Genomic DNA, 16,062 nt, shown 5'->3' on the forward strand with positions numbered 1-16,062 from the left:
GGAACTGAAGGGGTTGCCACATTTCTAGAGCAGGCATCTGGGCCCCAGAACTGCACTCCTTGCTCCATCTATTCTCCCAAACCTCTGTTCTTGCTCTGACTCTTTCTGCAAGAGTCCTACCCCTGTGCTGCCTCCTCTCTCCCCCTGCCCCATCACTGACCGTATTGTCCCCAAGTCCATTGCCTGCCTTCAGCTGCAGATTAGCCGTTTCAAATATTGGTAGGGGGTACTTAGACTCTGGCAGATAGCTAGCAAGTAGGGATCTGGAGCACTGTATATAGCTCCTATAGAAGGGAGTCTAGACTACACCTCTCTGTCGAACGAACGATGTAGGATAGGCACAGCAAAATTGCTAATGAAACAGGGATTTAAATCTCCTACACTTCATTAGCATAAACATGGCCAATGCTCTTTTTTTAAATGTTTTTCCAAATAAATGGTAGTTTAGAGGCCGATATGTCAAAAATAAACCCTCTGTTTAGAAAAAGGCAGTGGCCATGTTTATGCGGAATATTTAAATCCCTGCTTCATTAGCGTTTTCTATGTGCTTGATTTGTATCCCTCTGTTGATAGAGGGATGCAGTCTAGACCTAGCCGAACAAAGAAAATGAATCCCTAGCAGACCCTCTCTGCTCGAATACTAACATGTTCTGACATTGTGTGGCAAGTCTCTTAAGTGACACTATTTAGGTTTAATATTTTAATAGATATTCTCACTGCATCGCTAACTCTTCCGAGAGAAGGACCCAACACAACTTCCAGGTTCTAGCTCAGCTCTCGGAGGGGAGTCGGGTCTAAAGGGAGGCAGATATATGGGGAGTCTTTAAAAGACCATTAGAAGGCCATACAGGCACAGCGCCGCAGCTTGATCAGTGCATGCGCACCACGGTCTGCGCATGCGCCTCGTGCCAAACCGTGTGCCTGGTCAGTGGGGCTCACTACTGCTTGTCAATCCCTACACTTGCCCATGGAGTATCTCGGGAATTGTTGAGAATGGAGGGTTCCTGGAGGTATTTGGCTGCCACGAGGTGCACTGGACCCCTACGTGATGAAGAAAGATCTTTCCAGAAAGCTGGAAGAAACTATGACAGAGGGGAGGTGACACACCCACTTGGCCTCACTGCCTTTACAACGCCTGAAAATACCTATGGACCAAAGTTGGAACTGTGGAAAGGGGTCCCAGGCAGGACAGAAAAACGCCTGCCGGGGCAAGAAAGCTGGGGGCACTGTGAGTAGCAGCTAGCAGTGTGAGGCAGAAGCTGATTAAAATCTTGTCCAGTTTAAAGGAGTGAGTTCGCATTTGTCTTTATTTCTAACGTAATCGGCTTTATATGTACGCTCAGTGCTTACGATCACTTTAAAACTGTCTCTCTGGTTTTTTTTTTACTGAAAGGAAGTCTGATTGGCTTGATGTGCTCATGGAGCCTGCTCAGGAAAGACGACCTGGTGCATGCTGCTCTCCACAATGAGGGAGGGGCAGACCGGGCACTTTCATCTGACAAAGTGGGTCTTTGCCCACAAAAGTTTCTGCTCCAATCCATCTGTTGGTCTATAAAGTGCCACCCTCTCCTACCCTCTCTCTTCCCCTCTCCTACCTCCTTTTCCCAGTCCCCCCAGAGGTCCATCCCTCCCCAGGTTTGTTCAATAAATCCAGTTTCTATTTTTGAACATACGTGTCTTTTATTTGACATCAGGAAGGGGGGCTAGGGAGGGGTCAATGGAAGGACGTGAGGGAGGAATAGGGCACGAGACCCCGGTGGGGAGGACCGAGGAGGCTCTCAGGGCTCCTCAGGGTGGACGCTCTCCCTCAGGGCCTCTTGGATCCTGACAGTTCCCCGATAGACCCCCTGTATGACAGCCTACAGCAAGTGCAGCCGTGCTGATGGCAACGAGCCCACGAGACGCACTGGCATGCCCAGGGGCAGCTCTGGCTCCATGTGGCCGAGTGCTGTGGTTTCCCGAGTCCAGGGGGCTCCCTTTAAGCACGAGCCTCAGATATCCTCAGATATCAGCCACTCTGAGTGTATGTCTACACTACAGCACTAATTCAAACTAACTTAGTTCGAATTAGTTAATTCGAACTAAGCTAATTCGAACTATCGCATCCAGACTAAAAATCTAGTTCGAATTAGCATTTTGCTAATTCGAACTAGCATGTCCACACAGAGTGGACCCTGAACCAGGCTTAAGGATGGCCGGAAGCAGTGCCGGCAGGGCATCAGAGGAGGACTTAGAGCATGGAGATGCTGTCTCAGGCTAGCCGAGGGCTGTGCTTAAAGGGACCCGACTCCCACCCCGGACAGACAGTTCTCAGGGGTGCCCCGCTTGCAAAGCAGTCCTGGCTTGGATTGCCTGGAGTACCCACACTGGGCACATCACAGCACTCGGCCATCAGCCCGGCTGCACTTGCCACAGGCTGCCATCTGGGAAGAGGGGACAATTGGGGGGCTGCAGTAGAGGTTCCAACCCTAGAAGTCCACAGAGCCAGCCCAGTCCTCCCCATTGGGGGCTCGTACCCCATTCCTCCCTCACCTCCTTCCACTTACCCCTCCCTAGCCCCCCTTCCTGATGTACAAAATAAAGGACACGTGTGGTCAAAAATAGAATCTCTCTTTATTGAACAAAACTGGGGGAGACTGGGAAAAGGAGGTGGGAGAGGGGAAGAGAGAGGCTGGGAGAGTGGAGGGCAAATACAATGATGAGGGGTTTGGAACAAGTGCCATATGAAGAGAGGCTAAAGAGACTGGGACTTTTCAGCTTAGAAAAGAGGAAATGGAGGGGGGATATGATAGAGGTCTAGAAAAGCATGAGTGGGGTGGAGAGGGTGCATACAGAAAAGTTCTTCATTAGATCCCATAATAGAAGGACTAGAGGACACCAAAGGAAAGGAATGGGTAGCAGGCTTCAAACTAGTAACAGAAAGTTGTTCTTCACAAAGCAAAGAGTCAACCTGTGGAACTCCTTGCTGCAGGAGGCTGTGAAGGCTACAACTAGAACAGAGTTTAAAGAGACGTGAGATCAATTCGTGGAGGTTGGGTCCATGGAGTGATATTAGCCAGGGGGTAGGAGTGGTGTCCCTGGCTGAAGTTTGTGGAAGGCTGGAGAGGGATGGCACGAGACAAATGGCTTGGTCACTGTCTTTGGTCCATTCCCTCCAGGGTCCTTAGTGTTGGCCGCTGTCGGCAGACAGGCTACTGGGCTAGATGGACCTTTGGTCTGACCCAGTACGGCCATTCTAAGCTCAGGGCTCAGGGTCGGGGGTCTCAGTGGACCACCTTGATTTTCATGCAAACCTGCTCCTGGGTGGCCAGGCTGGCAGCTCTCCTGCCCTAGATGGCCAATTTCCTGTGCTAGTGCAGAGGTCGTGGACGAGGTCCACGATGTCTTCACTGGACCAGGCGGGTGCCTGCCTCTTGCGGTCCTGGGCAAGCTCCCAGTAGCCGCCAGCCTGGTCCCGGGAAGAGTGGGTGGGCTGGGGAACATCGGGTGGGTGGCTCGAGCCGTGCCAGGTGCAGGGTCTGCTGGCCTGGTGCTGGCAGGCTTGCACCTGGCACGGGCACCGTAGCCAGCCCGTGCCCCTTTAAGGGGCCTGGGGCTGGGAGGGGGGCAGTAGAGTTTCCCTGGTGTTGGCCAGAGTGGCCACCAGGGAAAGCTGGGGAGGGCTAGCCTCCAACTAGTTCGAATTAAGGGGCTACACACCCCTAAATTCGAACTAGAAAGTTCAATCTAGGCTTAGTCCTCGTACAATGAGGTTTACCTAGTTCGAACTAACTAGTCCGTTAATTCGAATTAACTTTGTAGTGTAGACATACCCAAAGCAACTACTGACCTGATGCCCTGCTGTAACTGGTCTTAGCTGCTCTGAAATGCAATCCAGTGTCCAATCAGTGTGGACTTGCTATTTTGAAATAGCAAAACGCTATTTCAAATTAGTTTTTGGGTCTAGATGTGTTATTTTGAATTAGCTTAATTTGAATTAACTATTTCGAATTAAGTTAATTTCAAATAGCGCTGTAGTATAGACATACCCAAAGAGCAGAGTGACCCTAAGTGACTGGCGTGTTGGCAGGTCTCTGAGTGAAGGTGGCTGTTGGCTCCCAGAGCGCCCATCTCATGGCAGCAGGGAGCTTACGGCTCCAGTTACTTCTGGAAACCTCAGATTTGCCATGAGGGGTTGATGAAGGCTCCGGCTGCCTTTACTTCCTGCCCCCTGCATCCCAACCAAGAACGAGCTCTGCCACAGACAAAGTCCAATTTCCTCTCGGCACGATGAAGGGACCATGGTCACAGGGACGTCAGGACTCCTGGTTCTGTCTGTCGTCCTGCCACTCAGTCTCTGGGAGACCTTGCCCAAGAGACCTCCCCCTAGAGTTCACTTTACCTATCTGTGTAACGGAGCTGGGACACGTTCCTGGCCACTTTCCTTTCCCGGGTGTTTTCGGGAGCCATCAGTGAAAGTTGCTACATAGTTAGATTCTAGTGACTTACGAAAATGACTGAGCTTTGATCCTTTAGCAATTCACCTTCAGTGCACACAGACAGTGTTTGTGTTTCCAATTAGTCACCGGTCTCCTGATCTTTCTGTCTCCCCATCCTACCTGGGCATATTCAGAGTATGAGGCCTTGCTGGGTCTAGGGACTGTTCCTAGTTTTCTTACTAATGAACTATAATTGTTCAGTGCACACAAGCACACAGAGCAGCCAATTCCTCTCTGACTCAGCCCAGAGCCCAGGAGTTCTCCTCGCCCTTTGGGAAAGTTCCTTAATTAGTGTTGACTTCTAAAGCTGGATAAATAGCCCGGAAGCCCAGCCAGACTTCTACGCAGCTTCTATATATCCAAAGGCCACTTCTCTCCTAGACAATGAGCAATCCCCCGAGACTGCACAGAGCTATATAACAAACAGTGGGTGCTCCTGTGTTGGCTCTCGGCTTGGGATGCTCCTGCAGACATTGAGCTGAGAGAAATGCAGGACGTGGCTGCCCGAGGGGGATTCCCAGGGAAGACACTTTCATCTCAGGATTCACAGGTAACCACCTCATTCCTCAGGAGCTCACCTGCTCCACAACCCCAGTGCCACATGGGATTGAGGAGAGACTGCAAATATCTATGTTCCTTTCTCCTCAGCCCAGGCATTAAACATCCCAGTGCCCTTGCCAAAGTGGTGACTTTGCTCCAGTATCCAGGCTAAAATGTCCCTGTTTGCTGTGCCTCCCTGTCTGACATGCCCAGCCCCCAGCCATCTGTACGTCAGTGTCTCAGGATCTTTTAGCAAAGGGCTGAGGAGCCAGCTGTGTGTAAAGACACAGAGCCTCTTCCCCCTCTCTGGGGTTCCAGCGCTCCGGCTGTTAAAGTTGCCGGACCTGTTTTATGACGTTTATATCCCGGAAAGCCCGGCAGTGCAAGGGAACCTCACCAGAACAATTACGAGACTCTTTCAGCCTGGGAAAAAGGATTTCTCTCCTAGTCGTTCGAGAAGTCAGCTGGGGTGTGTCTAGACTACATGCCTCCGTCGACGGAGGCATGTAGATTAGCTAGATCAGCAGAGGAAAATGAAACCGCGATTAAAATAATCGTGGCTTCATTTAAATTTAAATGGCTGCCCCGCTCTGCCGATCAGCTGTTTGTCGGTAGACCAGGGCAGTCTGGACACGCCGCGTCGACAAAGAAGCCTTTTAAATTTAAATGAAGCCGCGATTATTTTAATCGTGGCTTCATTTCCCACTGCCGATCTGGCTAATCTACATGGCTCCGTCGACGGAGGCATGTAGTTTAGACGTACCCGTGGACTGTCGTGTCTCGGAGTTTTTTCTAAAATGCCGGTAAATGGAAGTAGACAACGTGGAGAATTTCAATTCCAATAGTGAACATTTGGCAAACCTATAAGCAACTGATAATGAGCTCCTCTAAGGGAATGTTTCCGACAGTCTTTGCTACAGTTAGGGCAACCAGTCCTGCACAGAGGGAGCACTCCATTTCTAAATGCCTGATCTACATTCTTCATCTGTAAATTCATAGCATTGAAGTTACAACAGACCATCTACTCCAGTCATAGGGAACCTTTTTTGGGTTGGGGACCACTGATCCAAGAAAAATCAGCCGGGGGCCGCACATATGTGAAAACCAAACCATCAAAGAAACTCCTCATTGACGTGGTCCCCAGCTGAGGAGAAGAAAGACACTCCCCACATACCCCTTGCAAACGAGAGTCTAGGGGATACAGCCTGCTAGATTTTTGTGTGCTCCAGCCCCACAATGAGGCACATTATTTGGCCTAGTGACTAGAATTTGACCAAGACCTGGTATGCACCAGAATTTAACATCATAGAATCACAGAGTTAGAAGGGACTGAAACAAAATACAGGACTATGTAGCACTTTAAAGAGTAACAAGATGGTTTATTAGATGATGAGCTTTCGTGGGCCAGACACACTTCCTCAGATCAAATAGTGGAAGAAAACTGTCACAACCATATATACCAAAGGATACAATTTAAAAAAATGAACAGATATGAAAAGAACAAATCAAATTTCAGAACAGAAGGGAGATGCGGGGGGGGGGGGGGGGTGTCTCAACGACTTAATTACCTACATCCTGCTTCAATAGCCTTTTAAATCTGCACTTGAAAGGGAATCCTCTGAACTGTCTTTCATGCTAAACGTTGACACTCTACGCGGGGGTCTCAACAAAGTCTCTGGCTATCTTACCCATTACAAAGATAGTCTCCCCAATTATCACCTCTAATACCATTAGCTCACAGACATTTACCTCCCCCCCCTGCCCCTGCATTCCCCTTCTGTTCTGGAATTTGATTTGTTCTTTTCATATTTGTTCATTTTTTTAATTGTATCCTTTGGTATATATGGTTGTGACTACTTTCTTCCACTATTTGATCTGAGGAAGTGGGTCTGGCCCACAAAAGCTCATCACCTAATAAACCATCTTGTTAGTCTTTAAAGTGCTACATAGTCCTGTCTTTTGTTTCAGCTACACCGGACTAACACGACTATATTTCTGTCACTATTTTAGAAGGGACTGTTAGGGTCTCCTGGCCTCCTCCCTACCAAGATACGGGATTTCTTTTGTCTAAACTATCCAGCTTTCTTAGAAGAACCTCCAGCAAAGGAGTATCCACCACGTCTGGAGGGGCGTCTTCCAATGCACTCCTGTTCTTACAGCCCGGAACTTTTTCCTGACATTTCATGGAGTCATAGAATCAAAGCACTGCAAGGGATCTCGAGCGGTCATCAAGTAGGGGCCCTCCACCTCTCATTCCCTGAGTCGTCTCCTCTTAAATGTCTCCAATGATGGAGATTCCACAACATCCCCAGACAATTTATTCCAGTGCTTAATCACTGTGCCAGTTAAAAAGATTTTTCTAATGCCCAAACTAACCCTCCCTTGCCGCAATTTAACACTGTTGCTTCTTGTCCTGTCCTCGGGAGTTCTGCAGTAGAATTTTTCTCCCTTTCTTTGTAATAACTTTTTATTCCCCATCCACTGTGCTCTTTTCTAGATTATATAATTTTTTTAAATCTTCCCTCATAAATGTTTCCCAGTCCTTTGTTGTTGTTGCTCTTCTCTGCCTTACTAAATTTTATATATAACACATCTGTGGCTTCCCCCTTATCCACAAGACTTCAAAACCTGTTAAAGAAAGCGAACAGGTTGGTTTGACATGATTACTTTCTGACAAATCCATGCTAATTGTTACAAATCACATTACTATCTTGTAGATATTTCCAAATGTACTCCTTAGTTGTTTCATTATTATTATTATTATTATTATTATTATTATTATTATTATTATTATTATTATATTTTGGTACAAAAGTTAAGCTGACTGGTCTGTAATTCCCTTGGTTGTCCTTTTCACCATTTTTACCAGTAGGCGAATGTACGCACTTTACCAGTCTTCTGGAATCTTTCCTAAATTCAATTAATTGTATTATTATTATTATTATTATCAGGGCTTGACAAGCGGTGGTGAGTCCCGCTCTCCAGCTTTGTGGTTTGGCACATTGCACATACACTGATCATGCTGCGGCCCTGTGCCACGCTAAAGTCTATTCACCATGGGCGAGTAAATTGCCATAATTGTTGAGCCCTGATGATGATGATGATGATTATTTTATTTTGGTACAGTAGTTAAGCAGACTGGTCTGTAATTCCACAGGTTGTCCTTTTCACCGTTTTTAAAAGTAGGTGAATGTACGCACTTTACCAGTCTTCCAAGATTTTTCTGGTCTTCAATGATTTTCAAAGATAATAATTAACTACTTAATTGTTCCATTATTATTATTATTATTATTATTATTATTATTATTATTATTATTATTATTATTATATTTTGGTACAGAAGTTAATCTGACTGGTCTGTAATTCCCTAGGTTGTCCTTTTCATCATTTTTACAAGTAGGCGTATGTATGCACTTTACTAGTCTTCTGGAATCTTTCTTATCTTCAGTGACTTTTCAAAGATAACAGTTAATGGCTTTGCCGTATTCTCACCTGGATCCTTGATATTCAAGGATACAGTTCATCAGACCTTGGTGACTTGAAGACATCTAACAGGAAGTGTTTCATATTAACGTTGTCTCTCCACCCAGGCATTTGTTCTGTGAACATCACCCGTAGACCCAGGTCACGTACAGGAAGTCGTGGACATTCCAGGTATATGCGTGAAACACAGCTCCTCCTCAGAGTTGGACACCTCCCCTACTACATGTCAGATTCTAACACCACCAACTTCATCAACCCCTCCACTTTCATCCTCTTGGGAATTCCTGGCCTGGAGGCAGCCCACATATGGATCTCCATCCCCTTCTGCATCATGTACATCCTAGCCATCTTGGGGAACATCGCCATCCTCTTCCTTGTGAAGAGGGATCCAAGCCTCCATGAGCCCATGTACTATTTCCTCTGCATGCTGGCCATCAACGACCTGGTCCTATCTACAACAATCCAGCCCAAAGTGCTGAGCATCTTCTGGCTCAATTCCAGGGAGATCAATTTCAGTGCCTGCCTCACCCAGATGTACTTCATTCACACCGTCTCTTCAATAGAATCTGGAATCTTCGTGGCCATGGCGTTAGATCGCTACGTGGCCATCTGCCATCCCCTGAGACATTCCACCATCCTCACAAACTCTGTGGTGGCCAAGATCAGCCTGGCTGTGGTTCTGCGTGGAGGCGTGCTTGTATTTCCCCATCCCTTCCTGGCGAGGCGATATCCATACTGCAGAACCAACATCATTCCCCACTCGTACTGTGAGCACATAGCTATAGTGAAACTGGCCTGTGCTGATATCCAAGTCAGTAGTTACTACAGTCTCTCCGTGGCATTCTTCATTACAGGCCTGGACATGTTTTTTATTGCTGTGTCCTACACCCAGATCCTCAGGGCTATATTTAGCCTCCCCACAAAGGACGCTCGGTTCAAAACTTTTGGGACCTGCAGCTCCCACCTCTGCGCCATTTTAGCCTGTTACATTCCCAGTCTCTTCTCCTTCCTGACACACAGGTTTGGCCAGAACGTGGCCCTGCATTTCCACATTCTCGTGGCCAACATCTACATCCAATTGCCCCCCACGCTAAACCCCATCATCTATGGCGTGAGGACCAAACAGATCCGGGACACGCTCCTCCGTCTCTTTTCTCGTCAAGGGTCCTTAAGTTTTCTCGTGGTGCTTTGACTCTCAGGCTGAGTGCAGGGCAGAGCTGGCTGGTGAAGTGGCCCTGGGCCCTATTTCCTGTATTCAGGGCTGGATTAGGAAAGGAGCTTTAGGAACTTAAGCGTCTCCTTAGCCCAGGGGCATGGGCTACATTCATAATGCTCGCATTTTCTGGGCCAGCCCTTTCTAGTGGGGCGGGAGCAAGGTGACTTTGTGTGCTTCTGGCCCTCCATACACTTCTGGAGCGATGTTGCAAGAAGTGCCATTGAAACTCCAGCTTTATGCTGCCCTCAGTTGGATGCTCCTCTCCTGTAGCTCCCATTAGCCAGGAATTGTGGCCAACAACAACTGAAGGGCCAATCTGTGCAGGTGAGCCAGGCTGTGCAGAATGCTCTGGCCCTCCCAACCATCACTGAGGCTTTGTCTACACTGGCGGCTTCTTGCGCAAGAACATCTTGCCTTTGCACAGAAGCACCCATGGCTGTGTAGATGCTCTCTTGAGCAAGAAAGCTCTGATGGCCGTTTTAGCCATAGGGCTTTCTTGTGCAAGAAACCCCCGCCGATCATCCACACTGCCCTTTTGTATAGGAGCTGCTGCTCAAGAAAGCTTACACCTGTTAGAAAAGAGCATAGCTCTTGCGCAAGAAGCCTTCTCTTATTATGACGTACTGCAAATCTTCTTGTGCAAGAGCGGGTGGGAAGTGTGGATGCGCTGCAGATTCTTTTGCAAGAATGGCTGTTCTTGTGCAAGAACCCGCCAGTGTAGACAGAGCCTGACTGTATCATCCTCACTTCCATTGCCCACCTTCAGCTGGAGAGAAGCCATCTCAGATATTGGTAGGGGTTACTTACGCTCTGGCAGATAACAAGCAATTAGGGGTCAGGAGCACTGTATATAACTCCTATAGAAGAAAGAAAATGAAAACATACTCTACTCTAATACTAACATGTCTTGACATTGTGTGGCAAGTATCTTAAGTGACACTGTTTAGGTTTAATATTTTAATAGATATTCTCACTGCATTGCTAACTCTTCAGAAAGAAGGACCCATCACAACTCTCAGGTTCTATCTCAGCTCTTTGAGGGGAGTGGGGTCTAGTGGTTTACAACGGTGGTAGAGATGTCAGGAGTCTTCACAGGAACATTAAAAAGGCCATACTGGGCAAGACAAATGGTCTGTCAAACCTATCATCCCTCCTTTTTACAATGTCCAATTCCATGTGCCTCAGAAGCAATGGTCAGGAAAGCTGGGTGGACTGTTTATAGTAGCTAGCAGCGTGAGGCTGAATAAAATCCTGTCCAGTTTAAAGGATTTAGTTTGCATTTGTCTTTATTTCTTATGTAATCAGCTTTATATGTACACTCAGGCTATGTCTAGACTGCAAGTCTCTTTCGAAAGAGGCTTTTTTGGAAAAAGCCTCTTTCGAAAGTGAGCGTCTAGACTACAGCAAGTGCTTCTGAAAAAGCGAGCCGCTTTTTCGAAAGAGAGCACCCAGGCAGTCTGGATGCTCTCTTTCGAAAAAGCACAGTTTGCGTTCAATAACACCTTTGTTCAAAAGAGCACTTTCGAAAAAAGGCGTTATTCCTTGTAAAATGAGGTTTTCCGCAATTGAAAAAACTGCCGCATTCTTTCGATTTACTTTCGAAAGAACATGGCAGCAGTCTAGACGCAGGGGAAGGTTGGGTTTTTTTGTTTTTGAAAAAAGGCTACTTTTTAAAAAAAAAAACCTGTAGTCTAGAGACATCCTCAGTGCTTGGAATCACATAAAAACTGTCTTTCTGCCGTTCATACATTTGTGGGTTTTTTTGGTTTGTTTTGTTTTTTACCCCAAAGTTTGATTGGCTCGATGTGCTGAAGAAGCGTGCTCAGGAAAGAAGACCTGGTGCATACTCCTCTCCACATTGAGGGAGGGGCAGGCTGGGTAATAAATGTAGACTGGTCGGGTTTCTCACCAGAGAAAGATGCTGGAGCTTTAGGGTTGTAGACTCTGGAGCAGGGGAGAAGCAGCCATGCAGCTGCAGCTGGGTGTGTCCCTACCTGTGTAAATGTTTGTATGAGAGCAAGGCTGGGGGTGGTTTGCACTTTCTTGCAGCAGCTTAGTGTGCCAGGGAGCCTAGGCTGGTGAGACAGAGAGCTCAGTAGGAAGCCGGCTCCAGGCTGCAACTTGGGAGAGAGGCTCAAAATGAAAAAATAAATGAATATAACCCATCTCATAATTGTTCCCTAAGTACAAAGAACTACGAGGTGACCAGAACTTCAAGCATTAGGAAACACCTGTATTAAGGGTGCCTGTAAAACCTTAGTGCCGTTCTGTTGTGTATGTGTGTTATGACACACTCAAAAGTGGGACCTTACGGTCTATTTCCTTCCCATCACTACATGGGTTTCCTCCAAACTGACAAGGGAATTGAAGTTTTCTCCATCACTGGATGTGTCTCAGAGAGGACTTGATGCCTGTCTGGAGTGTGCTTTGGTCCAGGACTCATTATTACACCGTACAGAAGACTTGGGATGTGCACAGGGAGGAGGGAGCAAGGTCAGATTAGAGGAGCTAACCGTCTCTTGTGGCCTTACAGGCTGCAAATCTCTGTAAACCTCAGTGCGGCACATCGAGCAGCCTCTGCTCTTTTCATATGTAGGCTGCCTGCTCCCTAGGTGTAAAGGTGACACAAGGGGAGCAGCTCAAACATGTAAAGTCTCTGGCCAGTAGCAGGACATTGGCTCTGTAGGCGTGACATCACAAGGGTCTTTTGCAAGACTTCAGCGTATTGGTTGAAGGAGCTTGGGAGGCAGTGACCTCACAGAGAGACCACGGCAACAGTCAGGTGGGACAGGCTGCAGGGCAGGGGCAACCTCAAGGACGCCCCATGGCTTTGCCAGTGTCCCTTGAGGCCTGGGAGACAATTCAGATTGATGAACGTGAGTGTGAGGAGGCTCCACTTAAGAAATCCCTCCTTTCCTACTTACAATTTGAGTACAAGGCAGAGGCCCCTGTGGAGAAGGTCAGAGCCTCAGAGAGGTTTGGGAGCTAGTCAGCCCGATCCGTCTGGTGCCAGCTAAACTCTGGGCATGGACACAGTAGGGCTGCATCTATACTACGATCCTCTTCCACAAGAGGAAATGCAAACTGAGTGCTCATTTGCATATGTTGCATGCTCATCTGCATTTCCTCCTCTGATCCCTTTTGCTCAAGAGGTTTTTGTGCAAAAAAGTCCACCTTTAGCACAAGAGCCGTTCTTCCTTGAAGTTCTTGCACAAAAGGGGTTTTTTGCACAAAAAGAAGCCGTCTACACCGTGGTTTTTTGCACAAAAACCACTTGTGCAAAAGGGATCTGAGGAGGAAATGCAAATGAGAGTGCAACATATGCAAATGAGCTCTCCATTTGCATTTCCTCTTGTGGAAGAGGATCGTAGAATAGACACAGATTAGGTTAAGGTGGGAGAATTTTTTTCCCACTTTGCCGTTTGTTCTTTCCCTGGGTGAGAAGGGTCTAGTGGCAATGAGGAGACTCCGGATGTTGATGAACCAGCCGGAATAATGCATCTGCTTGGGGAATTGTGCTGTTGCTCTCCATTGACTAGAGAATATCAGGAATAACCTTCTAGTTCTTCTAAAATACTTAGGGAATAATCACTGAGCAGTGGGTTGTCCTGCAGCTCATCTGAGATCACTTTAGTGCGATCGCACAGTGTGTGAAACTCAAACCTGATGGCTAGTGCGAATGGCAGGACTCGGGTCCAGTCCCCAACACTCTCCTGAGTGGTTGTGTGACATGAGACAATGAACAGCAGCATTACGTCATCACCATTGCCAGGTATTGCAGTCACTCCTCATCACAAAAGGGGTTACTCGTTTGAAATAACAAGCCCGTTATTTCGAAATAATTTTGGAATAACGGGATTCCTGTGTGGATGCTCACTTTGATACTTCGAAATAACTCCCCAGTGCAGACATGTCCTGATTGGCAATGGACATTGGCTCCCAGCGTGCACATCTCACAGCTGTCCCTGCGCCAGCGCTCGGCATGGGACGCTGCTGCAGACTCTGGGCTGAGAGAGGTGCAGAAGATGACTACTTTAAAGGGGATTCCCAGGGAGGACACGTCCCTCCCAGAATTCACAGGTACCAGCTCCTGCTGAGGAATTCACCTGTCGCACAAACCCAGTGCAGCATGGGAGTAAAGGGACAGTTCATAAGTCTATGATCCTTTCTGCTCTGCACAGGCATTCATCATCTCAGAGCTCTTCCAAAGCACTGAGTTTGCTTTAATGTCCCTGTCACAAACTCCCGCTACTTTTGGAAACCTCAGATTTGCCTTGAGAGGATGGTGAAGGCTGAGGCCTCTCCCACCCTGCCCTCTGTATCCGAGCTATGAACAGCCCTGCCAGAGCCACAGTCCATTTTCCTCTTGGTGTCACGGAGAGACCGTGGGTACAGGGAAGTCAGGACTCTTGGGTTCTGTCTGTCATCCAGCCACTGAGGCTCTGCGGGTGCGTCTAGACTACATGGCTCTGTCGACAGACAGAATTTACTCAACATAGTCAATGAAGCAGGGATTTAAATAATCGTCACGTCATTAACATAAAAATGGCCATCGTGCTGTGCCAACCATCAGCTGATCCGGCACAGCGCGGCAGTCTACATGCAGCACGGTCGACAAGAGAAGCCTTTGTTGACCGCGTCAATATGCCTCATGAAATGAGGTTTACCGGAGCGGTTGACAAAGGCTTCCCTTGTCAAGTGCATCGCGTCTAGACTGCCAGTCTGTGCCGGATCAGCTGATTGTCGGGACAGCATGGTGGCCATTTTTATTTTAATGACGCGGGGATTATTTAAATCCCCGCTTCATTGACTATGTCGAGTAAACTACTTTACATAGCTCCGTCGATGGAGCCATGTAGTCTAGACACACCCTATGAGACCTTGGCCAAGAAGCCTTTCCCTAGAGTTCAGTTTATATGTCATAGATTCATAGACTTTAAGGTCAGAAGGGACCATTATGATCATCTAGTCTGACCCCCTGCACAGTGCAGGCCACAGAATCTCACCCACCCAATGCTAGAATAATCCTCTCACCTAGATCTCAGATATTGAAGCCTTCAAATACTTTGAAGGCCCCAAGATGCAGAGAACCCTCCAGCTGTGATCTGTGCCCCATGCTACAGAGGAAGGCGAAAAACCTCCAGGGCCTCTGACAATCTACCCTGGAGGAAAATTCCTTCCCAACCCCAAATATGGCGACCAGCTAGACCCTGAGCATGTGGGCAAGACTCACCATCCAGACACCCAGAAAGTTCTTTATATTAACTCCTATCATCCCATGTCTCTGTAATGGGGATACGTTCACGGTTACTTTCCTTTCCTGGGCATTTTCAATATCCATCAATGAAAGCTGCCACATATTTTGATTTTAGTGACTGATGAAAATTACTGAGATTTGATTAAGAATGTTCAATTTAGATGAATTGACTAATCAAATAGTCAGTGCAATTTGCATCAAAAATTCAGTTGCTCGATAAGTGCACCTCCGCCTTTGAAGTGTAGCAACAGCCCCGGCGCTCTTCCTGCAATACAAAGGCACAGCGCTGCAGGGAGCAAAGGGCCAAGAGGAGCTGGGAGTCCCAAGATGACCCCAGGCTCCACGTGGCCCTGCTGCTTTGAAACACTGCATGCTGCCCGCCCCTGGGCTGCACGTGGCATTTCAAAGTGTCAGCACTGCATGGAGCCCATGGAGCCCACCTCCTCGTGGTGCTACCACTTTGAAGCACCCCCTCTCCCTTCCTACTGCCTCTTTCTAATATAGACAGCAAGGGGGGATAAGCGACTAGTCAACTCCTATGTCGACTGTCCGACAAACGTTTACTTAAGTTGGATAGTCAGCGTGTCATTCACATCCCTAGATTTGATCCCTTAGCAACAACCCTTTGGCTGTGTCTACACTCACGGCTTCTTGTGCAAGTAATTTGCAAATGAGGCTAAGTGTGGAATATCACCGAGTCTCATTTGCATACCTAATGAGCCACCATTTTTTTCAGAAGAGGCTATTGCGCAAGAAGGAGCATCTACACTGCCCCTTGTTGCGCAAGAAAAACCCTCGTGCGCAATGCCGTTCTTCCTCTCAAGTAATAGGCCTCCGGTGGTCTCTTCCAGCTCTAAGAGTCTATGACTTTCTATGAAATGCTGGTAGAAGCAAACATCCAACATGGGAAACTTGAATGCAAACAGTGAAAGTTTGGCAAAGGGCTAGGCAAGTGAAAATGAGATCTTCTAGTGGAATGTTTCAGGCAGCCTTCACTACAGCTAGTGCAACCAGTCCTGCATAGAGAGAGCAATCTATTTGTAAGCCCCATTCACCTCTGCTCTTTGCTCCGTTACTGTGTGTGGCAA

General features: G+C 47.6%; 2 protein-coding genes across 3 annotated transcripts in view; both read left to right on the forward strand.

The window, feature by feature from the left end:
- LOC102444446 (olfactory receptor 52R1-like) overlaps window positions 1-16,062 on the forward strand; it is a 130,627-nt gene that overhangs the window by 581 nt on the left and 113,984 nt on the right. Inside the window, exon 2 of one of the 2 annotated variants that reach the window (XR_012902470.1) lies at window positions 708-802. The exons of the other annotated variant lie outside the window; for it this stretch is intronic. The gene's annotated coding sequence lies outside the window, so the exon portion shown is untranslated. Of the gene's footprint in view, window positions 1-707; window positions 803-16,062 lie in introns of those variants that run through there. 2 annotated transcript variants of the gene reach the window in all.
- Window positions 8,725-9,693, forward strand: LOC142818714 (olfactory receptor 52N2-like). Its single transcript, XM_075900285.1, has 2 exons — window positions 8,725-9,412; window positions 9,482-9,693. The coding sequence occupies exons 1-2, from the start codon at window positions 8,725-8,727 to the stop codon at window positions 9,691-9,693; spliced, it is 900 nt and encodes a 299-aa protein (XP_075756400.1).

The sequence above is a fragment of the Pelodiscus sinensis genome, chromosome 1 (assembly GCF_049634645.1).
Source record: "Pelodiscus sinensis isolate JC-2024 chromosome 1, ASM4963464v1, whole genome shotgun sequence".
NCBI classification, from domain to species: domain Eukaryota; kingdom Metazoa; phylum Chordata; order Testudines; family Trionychidae; genus Pelodiscus; species Pelodiscus sinensis.

Excerpts from the sequence above, each read along its gene's own strand:
- LOC142818714 (XM_075900285.1), top strand. The coding sequence starts at position 8,725 with ATGTCAGATTCTAACACCACCAACTTCATCAACCCCTCCACTTTCATC. Across the intron at positions 9,413-9,481 it reads GATCCTCAGGGCTATATTTA|CCTGTTACATTCCCAGTCTC; the intron begins GCCTCCCCACAA and ends GCGCCATTTTAG.